This window comes from Neomonachus schauinslandi, chromosome 14 (genome assembly GCF_002201575.2).
Source record: "Neomonachus schauinslandi chromosome 14, ASM220157v2, whole genome shotgun sequence".
In the NCBI taxonomy this organism is placed as follows: domain Eukaryota; kingdom Metazoa; phylum Chordata; class Mammalia; order Carnivora; family Phocidae; genus Neomonachus; species Neomonachus schauinslandi.
Window position 1 is genome coordinate 66,004,389 of NC_058416.1, and position 18,114 is coordinate 66,022,502.

The window sequence follows — 18,114 nt, forward strand, 5'->3', positions numbered from 1 at the left end:
CTCTCCACTGTTACATGCTCATGGTCCCTAGGGCTGATCTGGGCTTTCAGCCCGCTCACTCCTCTCTCCCTCCCTGAGCAACAGGAGCCCACTCCGCACCTTCATCTTGTCTGTGCAGACCCCAAATCTCTCCTGTCCACCCACACCTCTGTCCTGAGTCTCAGAGCCCCACAGCCAGCTGCCTCCTCCTGTCAAAATAGTGGAATCCCCTCCCGCCCCCCCAAAGGAGGTGCCTCTGTGCCAACAGGCTGCCTTCAGGCCACCCCTACCAGCTCCAGCCAGCAGCCTGCAGGAGTGTGGCCAGACCCCACTGGGCTGAGGCAAGGAGGTGAGGGCAAGGCACTAGGAGGGACTAAGTGATTCCAGTTTACAGCCACGGAGGAAGGGTAGGAGGAAAGGGCCTGTTGCTGAAAGAATCATGGTCAAGGGAAGGTTAGTATGAAAGATGGAGCCAGGGCGTCTGGGTGGCTCAGTTGGTTGGGCGACTGCCTTCAGCTCAGGTCATGAGCCTGGAGTCCCGGGATCGAGTCCTGCATCAGGCTCCCTGCTCAGCAGGGAGTCTGCTTCTCCCTCTGACTCTCCCCCCTCATGTGCTCTCTCATTCTCTCTCTCAAATAAATAAATAAAATATTAAAAAAAAAAAAAAAAGAAAGATGGAGCCAGAAAAGAGTGGGCTGAAGCCACAGTCAAGGGGGTAGAGGTGTAGGATGGGGGCAGCAGGAAGAAGGAGCAAGATCCCACCCTTACCCCTTCAGAAAGCTATACATCCCTCAGGGCTGCCTAGGCCGAGAGAGCTCTTTGGGCGCCCGATTCCTTGCCTGACACAGGGCATGGTGAATAAAGCAGGTAGCTTCAAAGCCCTGCTCTGCCACTTCTACTTCTTGGTCTGTAAGATGGAGATATTGGTCCCTGTGCATAGGGGATTATGTGAGATTAAATGAGACAGGAAGGATCATCATTCCATCTGCCTTTCCACACTTGAGAGTGGGGCAGGACTCTCTGCTCCCAAGAACTCCCTGCCACCTTCCCCATCTGCTCCCTGCCTCTCCTTGATCCAAGACACATGAGCCCCAGTGACAGGGCATGTACACATTACCAGGTCTGGTGAGGAGTCCTGGATCCCATTTCCACAGAAGACTGTTCCTTCTGGAAAACTTTAAATAGGCTTTCAGGACCTCCCTGCATCAGGTCTGGTGAGGAGTCCTGGATCCCATTTCCACAGAAGACTGTTCCTTCTGGAAAACTTTAAATAGGCTTAGATCTGCCCCTAGGATGGCAAAGGGATGCCTGTTTAGAACAGGTGACTTTCGGGGTGCCTGGGTGGCTCAGTCAGTTAAGCTTCCAACTCTTGATCTCAGCTGAGGTCTCGATCTCACAGTTGTGAGGTCAAGCCCCGCAAAACAACAATAAAACAAGTGACTTTTTTTTTTCCTCTCTTTTTATTTTTATTTGTATTTATTCTTCAGAACTTACTCCCAGGCCATAAGTTTTTGTTTCTTCAGTTTCTTCTGGGATATCTTTTTCTTCTGTGCAACCTCCTCTTCTGGTTTAGGAACAATCTGCTCTTTTTCAGTAAGGATCATCTCAATGTGGCAGGGAGAGCTCATGTATGGGTTAATCCGACCATGAGCCCTGTACGTTCTACGCCGCATCTTGGGGGCTTTTTTCACCTGGATGTGCTCAATGACCAGAGAATCAACATCTAAACCCTTAGTTCAGCATTACTCTCTGCATTTTTAAGCATGTGCAGTAAAAATTCAGCGCTCTTCTTGGGCCACCAACCCTGTGTCCAGCCCCACTGTTTGGCCTGGGCACACCTACCAACTCCACCATTGTAGCGATGGAATGGCACACACTGCTTCTGTAAAGTGACGTCTTTCAGATACTTGGTGGCTTTTCGGATATGCATACCCTTGATGGCCTGGGCAGTTTCACGTGTGTTCTTAAAGTGAACACGAAGATTTGAACCTCTTGATTTACATGATTTCGTAGGGTTTTCTGGGTCAAGCGAATAGCGAACCATTTTCAGAGGTCACCTCAGGCCGCTTAGGGGAAGAGGAAGAAAAACAAGTGACTTTTTAAATAAAATTTGAGATTATAATATTACCTTCCAAAAAGTAGCCTGGTGAGACATTCTTCTCCCAACCTCCCTCCCCCCAAAATAATAAACTTAAGCATGAACAAAACTAGAACTTGGAGTATGTTTTGCATATCTATTCTGTTATAATGGCCTGGTTTGGGCCCTGAAGGAGTTGCGTTTGCCCTGTCTTGTGTCTGAACGTTTTCACAGTTCCCAGGGCACAGTTTAAAAGCCACCCAAACTTGGGGTCCCTGGGTGGCTCAGTCGGTTTGAGCGATTGTCTTCGGCTTAGGTCATTATCTCCAGGTCCTGGGATTGAGCCCCACATGGGGCTCCTTGCTCAGCGGGGAGTTTGCTTCTCTCTCTCTCCCTCTGCTCCCCCCCGTCCGATCATTCTCTTTCTCTCTCTTTAAATAAACTCTTAAAAAAAAATAAAAACCACCCAAATTTACAAGACATACATTTTATTAATACAGCGCTCTCTCTCTACCATATCTGAACAAGGAAGATGCTTTGGCAGGCCCCAGGCTCAGATGTCTCAGGGCCTACCTGCCAGCAGGCAAGATGGGTTGCCAAAGCTTTGGCCGCCATTCTGAGCCATGAGGACCTGGACACAGAGGTGACAGGGGCCTGCCCAGGGAAGTATGTTACTGGATCCCTGCTCTCGGCCTGGTTCTAGGCTGTCCCAGGGCTTGACACTGTGCACTAAAGGACATTTATGCTTGGCTGGCTGTCAGGGGCATGGTGGGGAGGGCTCCAGGAATGTTTCCAGACTGGCTTCTCCAAGGACCGTTTCCCCAGGCCTCTTGGAGTCTAGGCTGTGGAGTGTGCAGAGCTGCACTCCGTCCTGTGCAAGTCGGGCCCGAAGTGTGGGCGCGGTGAGGACACGCAGCTCATGCAGCCGCTCCCAAGAGCAGGAAAAGGCATCGGGGCCCTCACCGCAGCCCCCGGACGGAGGCACACTAGGGTAGCCAGGGTGTGCCATCAGCTCAGCTGTCAGGGTGTGGCCCGTGGGTGTGCCTTCCAGGGCCCGAGCTAGCGCTCCTGATAGGCGGTGAGCAGACATGTGCCGACCGCAGGTGCTCAGGCCCACGAAGGCATCCGTCCACCTGTGGATGTAGGGGCATCAGCGGCGAGGACCAGCAGGGCTGTGATGGGCAGGGCTGGGGTGGGGGCGACGTCAGTGGACGCCTGAGGAACGGCCATGGCTGTCAGGTGAAGGGCCAGCAGGACCCACTGGGATATGGGCGGGATATGGGCGGGACAGGGGCGGAGGGCCTCACCGTAGGCCGTGGCGGGAGAAGGGGCCCACAGCGGCCCGGGCGTCGCACTCCACCGCACAGGCGAAGGCTTGCGCGGGGGCCTCGAGCCACGCGCAGCCGTCCACCCCGCGCTCCACCGGCAACCGTGTGAAGCGCACCCCGTTGGCCTGCAGCGTCTCTGCGAACACCTGGCACACGCCTGCGGGCGGGGAGGAGTCAGGAAGTAGCACGGCCTACTACCGGGGACCACCTCTCATCCCTACCTGGGACCACCTCTCATCCCGGGCGCCCCGCCAGGGAACAACGACCCCCCCAACCTGGGAGCACGTGCACGTGCTGGTGCCCGTCCACGTGAGTGGGGTCCCTGCCCAGTAATTCTCGGAAGCGTATCAGCTGGGCCTCCAGCTCTTCCTGCACCTGGAGAGAGAACGACAAGGCACCTTGAATGTCGGGAAGCAGCAACCTAGGAGGACTCCCTCCAAGTGCCTCTGCGTGACTGCTCCAGTATGAACCAGAAAAGCATCCATCGCGCGCCCCTGCCCCTAATGGCTTCACGGTACCCTCGGGACGAGCCTTGGGGGTCAACGCGAGCCTCTTCCGGCAGCCGCACCTCCGCACCTGGGGCAAGGCTACGTCTCCGGCCGCCATCGCCTCTCGAAATCCCATCTTGCCGAGGAAGAAGCCTTCGGGGCTGAGCAGCGACGAGGCGCCGGGGCGGGCCGGGCCCACGGGGCGGCCCTCGGACAGGTTGGCGTGGAGGCCCGTGGGGATTTGGTGCCTGCAGGCGGAGCGCGAACGGGAGCACTGGCGGCCGGAGCGGCGGCTCCCCAAGCCCGCCCAGACCCTGTAGGGTGCAGCCACTCACCTGCGGGCCAGCTCCGCCGCGCTCTCTGCGGCTGTGCCGTTGACCAGCAGGGACACGCTGGTCACAGCCCCTGCCAGGAAGGCCTCTACGATGCCCTCATCGCGCCGCGGGCAGTAACCAAAGTCGTCGGCGGTGACCACCAGCAGCACGCGCGGTCGAGCCATGGATTACTCCTAGGGACTGCTCAGGACTCAAGAGGACTGGATCCAAGCCCCACCCTAGACGCAGTCCGAGGCTCCGCCCCGACGCGCACGCCCCGGCGCCGCTGCGCTTGGTCTTTGTTCTCGCCACCTACCGGTCCCGGTGTGGGCCAGCAGCGATCCCCTCCAACCACACAGTGCGCTCGCCCTAACCAAACACCATGGCTGGATATTGCAACACGGAACTTTCAGCAACTGCAAAAACGTTATTCAGCATGAAAAATACAGGGGCGCCTGGGTGGCTCAGGCGGTTAAGCGTCTGCCTTCGGCTCAGGTCATGGTCTCAGGGCCCTGGGATCTAGCCCCGGATGGGGCTCTCTGCTCACCCTGGCGTGGGCTTCTCCCTCTCCCTCTGTCCGTCCTCCCTGCTCGTGCTCTCTCAAATAAATACAGTCTTTAAAAGAAATATGAAAAATAGGGGGAGAAAAAAAACCCTGTTGGAAAAAAAAATTATCGTACCTTTCCGTAAGTTCACCACTGTTAACTTTCTGGATAGTGTCCTTCCAATACTTTTCTAAGCAAATAAACCCGATTCCTTTTCTCCCCCACCCCAAAGTTTTTGTGTTGTTTTGAGACGATAATGATCACATCAATGTTATCTCGTTCTTGTAATGTTTCATTTTTTGATAGTGACTATGAACTTGTTCAAATTGCCTATTTGGTGATTTTTTTTCTAAGAAGAGGCTTTTTCTTTCGTTCGTTCTTTCTTTTTCTTAAAATAAAAGTTCTAAGTTAGAAAACATGTATAACAATGGCTTCGTTTGAGGACGTGTTAGTCCCTGATTCCACAACTTGAGCTCTGTGTCAGGCTACAACTTACATTTATAATCTCATTTTTTTCCCTCTGTAGTCCAGAAAAACTTGCCTTACTGATGACTATACAAATAGTCACCATGGTTGACAGAGAGTTTTTATTGTGATGTGGCTACGCTGATGTTCCCAATGGAAAGTGCAGCATTTGTGTCCAGCCCATGAGGTTGGTAATGTCATTCCTGTTTTACAGATGAGGAAACTGATGCTCAGAGGGGAGAAGTGTCTTGCCCAAAGTGAGCCTGCCAGGAGTAGTGGAGCTGGGACTGGCCTCCAAAGCTCTGGGCCTGCTCTGGTTGTGCCTACTCTGGTTGTCTAGTCCCTAGCTCTCCTCTGGGTCAGGGGCAGAGAGGGCAGAGCTGAGCTTGAGCATAACAAATCATATGCTCCTCATGGGATGTTGTACAGATCAGAGTCCTCATCATGCTCTTCATCAAGCTCTTGGCATAAGGATTGTTGTGTTCAGTTGTGATTATTGAATTGTTGGACTTCAACTATCTTTCTCCCCTGGGAAGCTGATCCTGGAAAGCCAGAGGCCCTGATGGCAAGCAGATTGGAAAGAGGATATTGACATTTATTCAGCACCTACTGGTATTAGAAATATTAGAGATTAGGGGGGAGTGCCTCAGTTCATACCCCCAAGGAACACCATTTGGTAGACAAGTAGCAATACAAGTGGCAGAGTCTGGAATGGGGCTTTTGGTAATTCTGGTTGGGGTGGCAGGCCTTCTGGGAAGGCTTCTCAGAGGAGGTGACACCTGGAAGGGACATTAGTTTACTGGGCCTAGGGGGAAAGGAGGGAAAGGAGAGAGAGAGATACCCAGGGCTCTTATTGGAGTGCTGGGTGTGTTGTACGCAGATTTGATTTAATCTCCGTACTCCCATATGGAAGGACGCTCAGTTATTTATAGAGGAGGAGCAGATGATCAGAGAGGTTGAGTCACACTGTCAGGAAACAGCAGAGCTAGGAATTGAAGCTAGGTCTGTGCCTTAGAACTGGGACTCGTACGCTGCGCTCAGGGACACCGCAGAGGGGGAGGGCTGAAGACCACCCCCAACCCCAACCCCCACTGGGGTTGTCCACGCTGGGCGAGGGGAGAACCCTAGGTAGGAGCAGTCAGAGAGCAGGAGCCCAGGAAACGCAGCGACCAGAGTGGAGTCGAGGAAAGTGCTTCTGTCACCAGAGGAGGCCGTGGCTTTGACCCTTTAGGGCTCCCCTCAGGTGCGCAGCCCGACTCCTCCTGGCTTGGGGGAGCAGTCAGAGGCATTCCCTGACACCACTGCGAATGTGGGCGGGGCAAAGACAGAGCGGCGAGGGAGGGGCCAGTCTGGGTCCCGACCCCAGCCATTGTGCCGGATGGGGGGCTAGAAGGCATTGCGAGCCAATCAGGACGTAGCATGTAAATGAGCAAGCGGGGAAGGTAGGGGCGACTCCAGAGCCCGGTGTCGCCGCCCTGGAGAGGGCGCAGACTACATTGACTGGCACCGAGCGAGGCGCGGACTCTGGTGAGCAGGTCTGCTCTGGGCCAGGGGCAGACGCCAGGGAGTTTTGGGTCTAGGAGGAGGGAGGGTCGGACACACTCAGGCCCAGAGATGGTCGGAGACAGCATGCGGACGTCCTTGGGGACCCCACCCCCGACGACTCTGGACACGGACGGTGCGCAGACGCCCAGGGGACGCCGAGCAGCGGAAGGGCCCGACGCGTGAAGGACGTGGGGTCAGGGGAGCGAGCGACCCGCGGACCCCGGGACCGCTGACGCAGTGGCTGACAGACCAAGGGAGAGTTGGACTCACGGAGGCCTAGGGAGACCCTCACGCCATCTCCCCGCCCGGCGCAGAGAGGCATCCGTGGCTGCGCTCCGGAACCCGAGAGGAGGAGGATAGCCGGCCGGTGCATCCTCACCATGACCAGCTGCCGCCACCATTCCGGATACTTGGCAGACGACGAGGCCGGCCACACCACCTACGTGGCCCGGGTAAGTGTGTCCGGCAGGGCCCTGACTCCCAAGATGCCCCAGAATGTTCCCCACCAGCTCCAGCACCCCAGATCACAGCCCCCCTTTCTCAGTGCCTATTGACCTCATCTCTGAGCCTCTTAGTGACATCCTTATCACCTTGACCACTCCTCTGATCGCCCGCTGGGCCCTAGTCACCCGCAACTTCATTCACCGTGTCCCCTGACCTCTAGCAGCTCTGGAGGAGCTTGGTAGAGTGGTACTGAGTGGGAGCATGGAGTCTACTCAGGGCCCAAGCCTCTAAGTTTCAGAAGTAGCCACGGGGGGCCCAGGGGTCAGGACTACAGGTGGTCTGTATAGTGGAGACAGGGCTGGTCTGCTCAAAGTACAGATGAGGAGCCCAAGTAGGACTCAGAGGGGTTTGATTGCCCATTCCTGCCCTGTGTGAGGGCAGAAGTGGGCTTTCAGGCTCCCTAGCCACATCTTGTATATATGAAATCTATGTGTCGGGGAAGCATCAGGGTGACCCGAAATTGATCCCTACTTTGCAGAAGAGGAAACTGGATCTCAAGAGGGGCCATCGTGCCCAGGTGTCAGCCTGCAGTGGCAGAGCTAGGGTCCAAATCCGGGAACTTCCTGACTCCAAAGCACACTTCCTTCCACTGCCCACTCCCACTCAGTTCTTGGCACCCTAGGAGGACCTGCAGGGATGCTACCCCTGTGGAACATCCCTGCCCTATGTGACATGCCTGTCTGCTCTGATGCAGCCGCCTAAGAAGCCACTGTTCCCGGAAATGGGGCAAGCCTCCAAGCTGGGCCACATGCCGCACCCACCATCGAGGTACACCCCCACAGACAGCTTAAGGCTCCGTGGCCACCAACGAAACCCAAGGGACCCTCGGCCCTTTGGTAGCTTCCTGGATTTCCTCGTCGAGGGTCAGGTGCTAGACAGCCTACAGACGGTGGTGGAAGAGGCAACTGAGCGCATGACCACTATGAAGACAGAGGCTGGGGTGCCACTGGTGGAGGTGCAGGACCCGATAGAGGTGCCGAGGGGTGGGCGGCGGGTGCGCGCCCGGCCCAGCCTCAGTACCGCGCACCGGCACCGGGCCCGGCCCAGCCTCTGCACTGGGTGGCCCAACAACTACCCATCCTCCTCCAGTTCCACGTCTGACTGCCATAGCAGCTTCACAGCTGGCTGGCTGGGCTCCCACGGCCAGGACAGTGACCTGGGCACCCGTGGCAAGGGCTCACTGCCATCCATGAGGGACAGGCTTTTGCTGGAGAAGAACCTCAAACGGCTGCTGAAGCTGGAGAACAGAGGGGTGAGATCTAGGGCCATGGCCCAGGGTGGGTGGGATGGACCCCAGTCCAGAGCCCAGGGCCAGGGTTAGGCCTTGCTTGGCTGCTCTTGGATGCCCCTGAAAGCCCCCCTCTCTCTGCAGAAAGGCCTGGGTCAGTCCTGCTTCCGGAGGGACTCCCTGCTGTGGGACTCACTGGGCAGCCAGGCCAGCAGCCAGTGGACCCAGACCCAGGAGCCACCTGTGTCCTGGTTCTCAGGCCTGCTGGACTCAAGCACAGGGACACCGCAAACATCAGAGCCCGGGCCTGGAGAACAGGAACTGACCTTCCTCAAGCGAGGGTTTGATAAGGAGATCAAGTCCTTGTTGAGCCAGCCAGCGTCCTTTGACCTGCCTGGCTACTGTTCATTCCGTGAGCCCTATCAGACCCTGGACTTCCTGGCTGAGCACCACCTCTTCCCTGCCCTGCAGAGTGTGGTCCGCCAGGCTGTGGACAAGCTCAGTGGAGCCTGCCGCCATGATGGCTGCCCTCTCTTCCCATCAGAATGGGAGCCCCCAACAGAGCCCAATTCTGACTCCACAACAGGCTCCAAGCCAGCCACACCCACCGACGGGGAGGAGCCGTACGATGTGCTTCCCACCCAAGTCTCCAGCTCCAAGATGATTCGAAGAAAGAGCACCAAGGGCAGAGGACGGGCCCAGCCCAAGGAAGGTGGTTCCCCTGTGTCTAGTACCCAAGTGGCCACCAGATTCAGGATCGAGGTGACACCCACAGAAGAACCCAAGGTTCCCTCACCCCACCCCAGACAGGAGGCTCCTGACCAGGACCCTGAAGTACAGAGACCACACATACCTTCTTCTGGGCCCCTGAGCTCCAGCCAGAAGGCCCATCCCTGGCGGAGCATGCACCCCACCCTGCCTGCCCCTAGGATCGTGGTGGAAGGGTCCTCCAGCCAGACCCAGCCCACCACCCGGGGCATAGCTCCTCTCACCTCCCCCTGCCCTGGCTTCTCCCACCACCTTCCTGTGCTCTCACCACTTGCCTCCTCGGTAAGAAGCTTCTCCCCATCTCCTGTTTCACTGTGCCCAGACAAGACCTCAAGGGTGGGGCTAGGAAGCTTAAGGAAAGATCTGCATGGGAAAGGCTCCTTCAACTACCATCTTTAGCAACCACTGTCCCAGGTATCTTGCCCTGCGCAGTGGAAACCACCTGAGCAGGTGACAAGCTGATGGGGAGCAGAAATCCTGGCCTAGCTACTGCCAGGTGTGGTCAAAGATGAATAAAGCCTATTTTTTATCCTGGGTATTTTTGTAATGTTTGCATGTGAATCTCAGAGGCCCTTCTATGTGGGCAGCGTCCTGTCCCTTGTGGACAGCAGCCTAAGCCAGACTGGGGCTCTGCATCCTAGGTCCAGCTCCCTCTGCTTCCACTACCTAGGCCAGGACTCTCCAGTGTGTCTGCTGAGAGGGAGTTGCTCAGGAAGGGTATGGAGAAGACAAAGGTGGCTTCACCCTGGTAGGTCCCCACCACAGCCCCTGACTCTCGTCTCACCCATCAAGGCCCAGGCAGGCTTCCCTCCTCTGAACCTTAGCCTGGGGGAGAACCTACCAGAGCCCAGGTTATCCAGGCTCCAGTTTGGCTGACGCCATGACTGATGTCACCAGCCTTGCCGCAGGCCTGACTGGTGTGGTCAGCGTGAGGAGGCCATTGTGGTAAGTGTGAGGGTGCGGCTGACACGCACGACGTGTGCTCAAGCTGTGGACTGAGACAGCATAGCAGATGGGGCAAGGCCGTACGGCTAGTGTGACGACAAGCGTGGCATCTGTGTGGGTGACGTGGAGGGTGTTCTGGGTGTGAGGGGCACCCTAAGGCATCGGGAGTGGCATGACGTGTCTCCCTTTCCCTCCCTGACTGTTGCACAGAGCCCCAATTACAAGTTCATGAGGAAGAAGCCACTACCCTCCATCTCCTCCAAGTCTACCATATCCCACCTCTCCAACCCCTTGTACGAGGAGCTCGTCAGCTACTTGGTGGAGCAGGTCGTGTCCTTGCTCATCTACAAGTACAAGTTCGAGAAGAACCTCTCCAAGCAGCTGGGCTTCATCTCCTTCCCTGTCACCGAGACGCTCATGGACCTCTTCCTGGGCTTCAGGAAGGTGAAGGGCTCCCACATCTGCCTGTCCTCAAAGATCGACTGGAGCTGTCTGCTGCGCAGGCTGGAGGAGGCCGAGTGGGCCCGGCAGCTGTCCAGACAAGCATCCCAGCATGACTCCGCCTCCCAGCGCAGCTCGCACCGTGGCACCATCCACCGTGGGGCCCCGCACCATGGGGCCCCCCACCACGGGGCGCCCCACAGCAGCACGGAGTCCCTCTCCATGCTGCTGGAGCCGGCCACCCAAGCGGATCAGGAGGCGGCCACGGAGTCCAGCTTCGACAGTGAGTTTCCCGATTCTCAGTTGCTCGCGGCTCAGGAGGATACTACAGCCGAGGAGCAGGAACCCGCGAGCCAGCAAGAGCCCAAGCCCTCCGTGTTCTCCGGCCCGGGCGTGGGCTCTCATCAGCGTCAGGAAGTAGTAGACATGGACAGTCAGAGCGATGAGGAGGAAGAGGATGAGCAGGAGGAGGAGGATTTCTTAGGGGACAATGGCCCATCCCAGAGCTCCCCCGAGCCTCAAGTGGAGATGGGGCTCAGCCACTCCACAAACGTGGGCCGCAGCGACCCTCCGTGAGGCCCCCTGTAAGCTGCACCCAGCGCTTGATTCCCTGCTCCTCCTCTTGCTCCAATGGACTGCTGCCCTGCCCCCCCGCCCCCAGCCGGTCCCTGCCCTGAGCAGAGGTCAGGGTGGGCTGGATGCCCATGAGGAGCTCTGCTGGCCTGTCAGGGGAGCCAGTGGGGGAAATAAAGCTTGTGTTGATGGATCACAGTTTTCTCGACCAGAGATTGCAGTCCCACTTCTGCAGGCCTGAGCACCTGCCCTGGAGTAACACCTCCGGCAGGCCTTCCTGACAGCTGCCGTGCTCCGACCCCCTGACCTAACGTGCTCTGCTTGAATACAAGTCCCTGCTCCGGGCTCTTCCTCCACTCCAGTGTGCACCTTCCTGGCTCTTCCAGCCTCTTAGGACTCATGGTCACTTTCCCTAACAGTCCCTGTGCATCATGGTCCTGCTTCCAGAGGGCTCCTCCTCTGCCAGGGCAGCACCATGCTCCCTCTGACATGCCGCACCCTCACGTTCCTCTCGGGGAACCATGCAGTCGCCCTTTCCTGATGCCCTCTGTCTTTCTAATTTGTATTTCCCATCTCCAACTCCCGAATCTGGAGGGTCCAAGCTAGGTCCCATGGGGGCTGCCGGTCTGGCAACCTGTGGGTTGGCTGCCCCAGGCTGGCCATGTGATTACCCCCTTTCAGCAGTGCCCCTGGGCCAGACAGCTCTCTCTGGAGGGGTCTGCAGACTTGGCTGGTGTTGTGATTGGCAGGTCTCATCTCCAAGGTTCTCCTGGGGCTTCTGGCCATCCTGTGCCACCAGCTCAGCACCCTCTCCCTCTCTGCCTTCCCAGGGCAGCCTTTTTGTTCCCCAATCCAGGCGTCTTCACCCAGGGATCCGCTTGACCTCTCACCACCACCCTGTCACCCTTGTGGCCAAGAGAGCATGTGAAGATGCTCCACTCTGCCTTGCTGTGTAGGCTGCCAGTGCAGGGAGACTGGCAGGTGTCCCACACCTCCCCCTGGATCCCGCCTGGGTGAATCCCACCAGAGCCCAAGTCTGCTGAACCCAGCCTGACTGTGCTCAGTGGCCCACGTGTGAAGATGAAGCGATTATAGAGCTGCTCTGGAGCCGGGCAGGGAGGACCTTCCACACCACATCCATGCTCTGCAATTCGGGAGGAAACACTTCCTCTGCTCCAGTCAAGAGGGACCAGGGCCCTAAGGTGGGTGGGTCAGGGACCCATAGTTCCAGAAAGCTCTTGTGGCAAGGATCTTTTAGGGCATATGCTCAGCTCATAAGGCCCATTCCCTGAGGCCACCCACTGCCACCACCACTGTAGTGTAGGGCCACAACATTGTTGTACCTTCTTGCCATACCACTGGGCCACAGTTGATTAGCCCTCTTGATACATCCCTATTCCAAGCCAGGCCAGTCAGGTATTTTTTCCCCAGGAGCTGGTAATTGGGATGGACCGAGAGATTTTTTTTTTTAAAGTTTATTTTTAGTAATCTCTCCACCTAACGTGGGGCTTGAACTCACAACCCGGAGATCAAGAGTCACATGCTCTTCCAAATGAGCCAGCCAGGAGCCCCAAGATAGACTGGGAGATTCTGGCACAATTTGCACTGATCGCTAAAGACCAGTGTGGACAGTGTGGCGGAGCCATCTCCCAGCCCTCCCCAGAGAGGCAAGAAATTCTGTCTGGGGCGCCTGGGTGGCTCAGTTGGTTAAGTGACTGCCTTCAGCTCAGGTCATGATCCTGGAGTCCCGGGATCGAGTCCCGCATCAGGCTCCCTGCTCAGCAGGGAGTCTGCTTCTCCCTCTGACCCTCCCCCCTCTCGTGTGCTCTCTCTCTCTCATTCTCTCTCTCTCAGATAAATAAATAAAATCTTAAAAAAAAAAAAAAAGAAACTCTGTCTGCATAAAAGAGCCTGGGGCGGGGGGGAAGAAAAGAGCCTGGAGGGGAGCCCTAGGGCTCTGAGACACGGTAGCCTGCACGATACCTGCCAACTTTCCAAGGCTCTCTGCCAAGTCCTCAAGGCGGGGGAAGAGAACATATCCCCACCCTGGCCTCAGAAGCACATCTCTAGAGAATGTGAAGCAAGAAACACTAGTCCTCTTGCAGCTTGTGCTCCGAAGTCCCAAAACAGCATTTCTGTGCCATTGTCTTGGTCAAAGCAAATTGCCATGCCGGCCCAGATTCAGTGTTTTGATGAGAGAGTCCATGTCTTGATGAGAGAAGCAGCTTACACCTATGGGGATGGGAGGAATTGTTCCTAGCCATATTTGGAGGCCAGCTTACCACCCCCCCCCCGCTCCCCGCCTCGTAGCTGATTGCACCTTGAGCAATCCCTGGAACCAAGTTGAGCAGATGAGCATGTGAACCTGAAGACAATCTGTGACTGGAAAGTGGAGGTCTGTGGAGACACCATAATCCGCCCTGAGCATCTGCCCATAGGGTGAGCTGGGGAAGGTGGTCTGCAGGGGGTAGGCAGGGAAAGGGAATAGCTGCGAGAAGGCATGAGGCCCTGAGAAAGTCGAGGGACAACCACGTTGGCTTCTCTTACTCCAGTTCTGGGGTCTTTGCTATACTTGGAATCCTGTTTTTGCCTGTGGGGGAGATTGCCTCCTGTGTCCTCACCATCCTCTGGTCTTATATGCAGTGGGAAGCTGTTGGCAGCTTTAAGCAGGTGCCTGGCATGATTTGATATATATATATATATATTTTAAGATTTTAAGTAATCCCTACACCCGCATGGGGCTCAAACTCACAACCCTGAGATCAAGAGTTGTATGCTCCACCGACTGAGTCAGCCAGACACACCTGATTAAAAAAAAAAAAAAAAAAATTTAAAGTAGGCTCCACACCCAACGTGGGTCATGAACTCATAACCCCTGACATCAAGAGTCACATGCTCTACTGACTGAGCCAGCCAGGTGCCCCCTGATATATGCTTTCTAAGGTATAAATCATTTCCCTGTGTGGAGAGTGATTTGGAGGGGACTGAGCAGTGGAAGTACTGAAATCTATCAGGAGGCAATGGTCCATATCTGGAGAGGCAATACCGATATCGATAGATATCCATCTGGAGAGTGTCTTGGATTAGGGTGGTGATAAGGAAAGCAGGAGAGATGCTTTACAATCTGTTTTGGATTTAGAGCCATCAAGATGTGTTGGATGAGATGTGAGAAATGTGGTAAAGAGAGGAATTAAAGATAAGTCCCAATTTGGGGGCTGAATCAAGGCAAATGGAGGTGCCATTACTGAGACTCAGAAGCCTTGGGGAGAGGGGGGAGAAGTTTGAGGGAGGAGACCAAGAATTCTGCTCTGGACATATTAAGTCTGAGATGCTTGTTGGTATGCCCAAGAGGACATATCCATTGCTTCTCAGATTATACTCTAGCCCCTCCACCGTGGAGTGGAGGCCCCTCAAGTGAGTGCAGGGTCTGCCATTGCCAGGGCAGACCTTTAGCAATTTAGACATCCTAAACCCTGAAAAGATCAAGTGTCTTATCCCATATGTAATTCAAAATAGAAACACTATTAAACACAAAAACCCCCAAATTACATGTTGCTGTAATTAAAATGACTTTACTCTGGATTTTTTGAATGCAAAATTCTGAATGATTTAATTAAATATAAACTTTTCTCCCTGCTTTGTTGCTGCCTCAAGTGCAGGGGTAGTCAGCCTATTGAGTAATGTAGCCCAGAGCCAGTTCCCCAGTGGCCCCCAGCACAGGGCCTGGAGTTAAGTCAACATAAGAATGTTCCACAAATGAATAAATAAACAGTCGTGTAAGTTTTCCTCCCTTGAAGATTGAGCTGACAGCCCTCTGAGAAGGCACTGAGACAGCGACCCACTCATATCGGAAACCCGGCACACTTAGTACCCACAGTCATTTGGTCTCCCAGGGTTCTGGTTTCCTAAGAAACTTTGGGGCTTTCTGGTGAGAACCTATCATTATCCTCAACACCACAGATCCCTGCTGCCCTCTGCTGCCCAATGGCCGAGTGCATGTGATTCTGCCTGGAAAGAGTCAGTGAGTTGCCAGGGGAATTAAAAAACCCCAGGGTCCAGGGACTGAGGTGACCCGTTCTCAGAAAGGTGGCAATGACCGAATGACTGGGGAATTAACTAATCCCGGGATCCAGGGACTGAAGAACCAAGTTATCCAGTATCTGAGATCCATCGACCTCGTGACCACAAAATCTAGTGGTCCAGGAACCCTGAAGCTGAGGACCCAGAGTTGAGAGGAAAGATCGTGATTGAAAGCCCGACGATCCAAGATCAAGGGGTTTTGTGAACACGTGCCCGCAGGGTCCTGGGATCCCCAGCCAGGTGTCCAGGGTTTCAGCGGCCCCTGGGTGGGTCGCCCGAAACTACAGCGCCGCTCCGCAGCGTCTCTCTAGCCTCTCGGCGCCGCACCAACCTTCCCTTAGCATTCATTGGTGAGTCCTTGGAAGCGTGGACCAATCAAAGCCCTCCTCGTGTCTCCAGCCCCCTCCCAGTCGCCGCTCTGGAAAGCCGGGGGCGGGTCCACTCAATGCCGACCCAATGGCAATGCAGGCGGAGCGCCGTGCTGGCTGGCGATTGGCTGCCCATACAGGCTCTGTCAGAGCCGGATTGGCTGGTGGCGGAGACGGAAGCGTCCCATGGGCCTGAGCTGCCGGAGCTCGGCCGGGGCGATGTGGAGCGCGGGCCGCGGCAGAGCTGCCGGGCTGGCGCTTCTGGGGCTGCTGCTGACGCTCTTGGTGCCGAGCAGCGGTGCCGCCAAGACCGGCGCAGGGCTCGTGACCTGCGGGTCGGTGCTGAAGCTGTTCAACACGCAACACAGGGTGCGGCTGCACTCGCATGACATCAAATACGGATCCGGTGCGCGGGGCCCGGGACTGGGGTATCATCGGGGGGGCGGAGCCCGGGGCCGGGGGTTTGAAGGTGGGGTGGTCTTGGGGGACTCTGCAGGGCTACGAGTCTGGGGGTCATCAAGGAGCCTGGCTGGGTGACCAAGGGGGCCAAGGACCGGCCGTTTTAAGGGGGTCGTCGGGATATCGGGGGCGAGGAGGGTCGTCCGAGAGCTGCAGGCCAAGGGACTTGGGAGTTCAGCCAGGGGCCAAGGGCCAGAGTTGGGGGCTGGGAGTGAGCCGTTGGGGTCCCAGGATTGAGGTTGTCTTGGAAAGTTTATGGTGTCCGGGTCAAGGGTAGGGAGTTCAGAGATTGACCGCGACCTCGGGGTGGGGTGGGGTGTCGCCCCTCAGGCAGCGGCCAACAGTCGGTGACTGGCGTGGAGGCGTCGGACGACGCCAATAGCTACTGGCGGATCCGCGGTGGGTCGGACGGCGGGTGCTCGCGCGGGTCCCCCGTGCGCTGCGGGCAGGCGGTTCGGCTCACGCACGTGCTAACTGGCAAGAACCTGCACACGCACCACTTTCCGTCGCCGCTGTCTAACAACCAGGTGAGCCCTCGCCGCAGAGAGGCTCCTTGTGTGTGTGGGGGGGGGGGGGCAGGGACAGAATCTAGACTCTTCCTCTCAGTGGCTCTGAGCCTCAGCTTCCTGTGTGAAATGGGAATTTCAATTCAGAAATGTTTACTGAGCACCACCTCTGCGGGGCAGCTGACAGGAAGAGAGATCTGCTGGATAGCTTATCTCCTGGGGTTGGGTTGGACCCAGGAAGGGGACTCACAAGGCCTTTGGGGTGGGGAATATGAAACCTGGCAGGGGAGGAGAAATGCAGGTTGGGTCTGGAAGGATGAGTAGTTCTCCAGGCCACAGAGGGGAGGAATTGGGGCTTTGCCCGGCCTGGGGAAGAGCTTGTGCTCCAACGGAATTCACTGGAACTGGAGGATGGAGAGGTGGAGGGGTGGAGTTGGGGTATAAGGGGGTTGTGGGGTCAGGGAGGGATTGGGGAGGAACAGAGGCTGCTTGGGGGACTTGTCAGAAGAGAGAGTATGAAATAGAGACCTGTCAGCCTAGGGGCTGGATGTCATGCTGAGTGAGGCTCAGAGAGGTTAGGAAGGGGAACATGGAGGAGAGAGGAGGAGGTCTTAGCTACTTGGGTGCCAGTGGTTATCGCCCAGACAGATGGGGTAGGATGTGCATGTGTTTGAAGAGACCGTGTTGGGGAGAGCCTACTGGATGCTGGGGGTGACAGGAGTAGTGTCCCATTTTTCAGCTGTGGAAGCTGAGGCTCAGAGGGTACAGGGAAGATCTCAAGGCCCAGTGCCCTGGGTGTGAGTGCTGCTGCCAAAGTGACCACAGGGGATTCAGTGTGCCTCTGGTGAGCACTGTCCTTCTATCCCCTGCACCCATAGGAGGTGAGCGCCTTTGGGGAAGACGGTGAGGGTGACGACCTGGATCTGTGGACCGTGCGCTGCTCAGGGCAGCACTGGGAGCGAGAGGCCACTGTGCGCTTCCAGCACGTGGGCACCTCTGTGTTCCTGTCAGTCACTGGAGAGCAGTATGGGAGCCCCATCCGTGGGCAGCACGAAGTGCATGGCATGTCCAGTGCCAATACACACAACACGTGGAAGGCCATGGAAGGCATCTTCATCAAGCCCAGTGTGGATCCCTCTGCAGGTCACGATGAACTCTGAGTGCCATGGATGGGTGGATGGAGGGTAGCAGGGTGGGGCATCTGCAGGACCACTCTTGGTGGAGACTTTGGGTTTGTAGGGGTTCTCAAGTGCCTTTGTGATTAAAGAATGTTAGTCTGTGATTGTGTTTTGCTGTAAGCCTGGGGGTGACCAGGAGGTGCCAGCCTCCCTGACCTGGTTCACCATCTCTTCCTTAGTGCAAAACCTCTTGTCTCCAGCACAGAATGACAGTTCAACCCATCCAAACCTTGATGCTCTTTCATGTATTCCAACACTGCCATCACAACACCCCTCTCCACCCTTAGATGGTCTGATGGCAGGTGACCCCAGTTCCCTAGCCC

General features: G+C 56.4%; 3 protein-coding genes and 1 pseudogene across 4 annotated transcripts; 2 read left to right on the plus strand and 2 right to left on the minus strand.

Moving 5' to 3' along the window:
* Window positions 1–1,469: 1,469 nt before the first annotated feature.
* LOC110578406 lies at window positions 1,470–2,057 on the minus strand (annotated as a pseudogene).
* A 670-nt stretch (window positions 2,058–2,727) lies between these two features.
* YDJC (YdjC chitooligosaccharide deacetylase homolog) lies at window positions 2,728–4,385 on the minus strand. Of its 2 annotated transcripts, XM_021687928.1 has the most exons (5): window positions 4,208–4,385; window positions 3,961–4,120; window positions 3,660–3,759; window positions 3,364–3,541; window positions 2,728–3,189 (listed from the first exon to the last, which is right to left on the minus strand). In XM_021687928.1, the coding sequence occupies exons 1-5, from the start codon at window positions 4,369–4,371 to the stop codon at window positions 2,814–2,816; spliced, it is 978 nt and encodes a 325-aa protein (XP_021543603.1). In that variant the 5' UTR covers window positions 4,372–4,385; the 3' UTR covers window positions 2,728–2,813. The 2 variants fall into 2 exon arrangements, with proteins under 2 accessions (XP_021543603.1, XP_044777092.1); XM_044921157.1 differs by lacking the exon at window positions 3,364–3,541 and having other exon boundaries at window positions 3,084–3,189.
* A 2,736-nt stretch (window positions 4,386–7,121) lies between these two features.
* Window positions 7,122–11,203, plus strand: CCDC116 (coiled-coil domain containing 116). Its single transcript, XM_021687901.1, has 5 exons — window positions 7,122–7,199; window positions 7,940–8,497; window positions 8,618–9,235; window positions 10,397–10,738; window positions 10,826–11,203. The coding sequence occupies exons 1-5, from the start codon at window positions 7,122–7,124 to the stop codon at window positions 11,201–11,203; spliced, it is 1,974 nt and encodes a 657-aa protein (XP_021543576.1).
* A 4,610-nt stretch (window positions 11,204–15,813) lies between these two features.
* Window positions 15,814–17,895, plus strand: SDF2L1 (stromal cell derived factor 2 like 1). The gene is made up of 3 exons (XM_021687929.1): window positions 15,814–16,054; window positions 16,438–16,634; window positions 17,492–17,895. Exons 1-3 carry the CDS (start codon window positions 15,835–15,837, stop codon window positions 17,771–17,773), a joined length of 699 nt encoding a protein of 232 aa, XP_021543604.1. The 5' UTR covers window positions 15,814–15,834; the 3' UTR covers window positions 17,774–17,895.
* Window positions 17,896–18,114: the final 219 nt, after the last annotated feature.

What these genes read in the sequence shown, in the direction of transcription:
- SDF2L1 (XM_021687929.1), top strand. Translation starts at nt 15,835, where the DNA reads ATGGGCCTGAGCTGCCGGAGCTCGGCCGGGGCGATGTGGAGCGCGGGC. An exon ending in TGACATCAAATACGGATCCG is followed by an intron (nt 16,055 to 16,437) that starts GTGCGCGGGGCC and finishes GTCGCCCCTCAG; the next exon opens with GCAGCGGCCAACAGTCGGTG. An exon ending in CGCCGCTGTCTAACAACCAG is followed by an intron (nt 16,635 to 17,491) that starts GTGAGCCCTCGC and finishes CTGCACCCATAG; the next exon opens with GAGGTGAGCGCCTTTGGGGA.
- YDJC (XM_021687928.1), bottom strand. Translation starts at nt 4,371, where the DNA reads ATGGCTCGACCGCGCGTGCTGCTGGTGGTCACCGCCGACGACTTTGGT. An exon ending in GCACGTGCACGTGCTCCCAG is followed by an intron (nt 3,542 to 3,659) that starts GTTGGGGGGGTC and finishes CCCCGCCCGCAG; the next exon opens with GCGTGTGCCAGGTGTTCGCA. An exon ending in TTCTCCCGCCACGGCCTACG is followed by an intron (nt 3,190 to 3,363) that starts GTGAGGCCCTCC and finishes CTACATCCACAG; the next exon opens with GTGGACGGATGCCTTCGTGG.
- CCDC116 (XM_021687901.1), top strand. Translation starts at nt 7,122, where the DNA reads ATGACCAGCTGCCGCCACCATTCCGGATACTTGGCAGACGACGAGGCC. An exon ending in TGAAGCTGGAGAACAGAGGG is followed by an intron (nt 8,498 to 8,617) that starts GTGAGATCTAGG and finishes CTCTCTCTGCAG; the next exon opens with AAAGGCCTGGGTCAGTCCTG. An exon ending in CCACCAGATTCAGGATCGAG is followed by an intron (nt 9,236 to 10,396) that starts GTGACACCCACA and finishes ACTGTTGCACAG; the next exon opens with AGCCCCAATTACAAGTTCAT.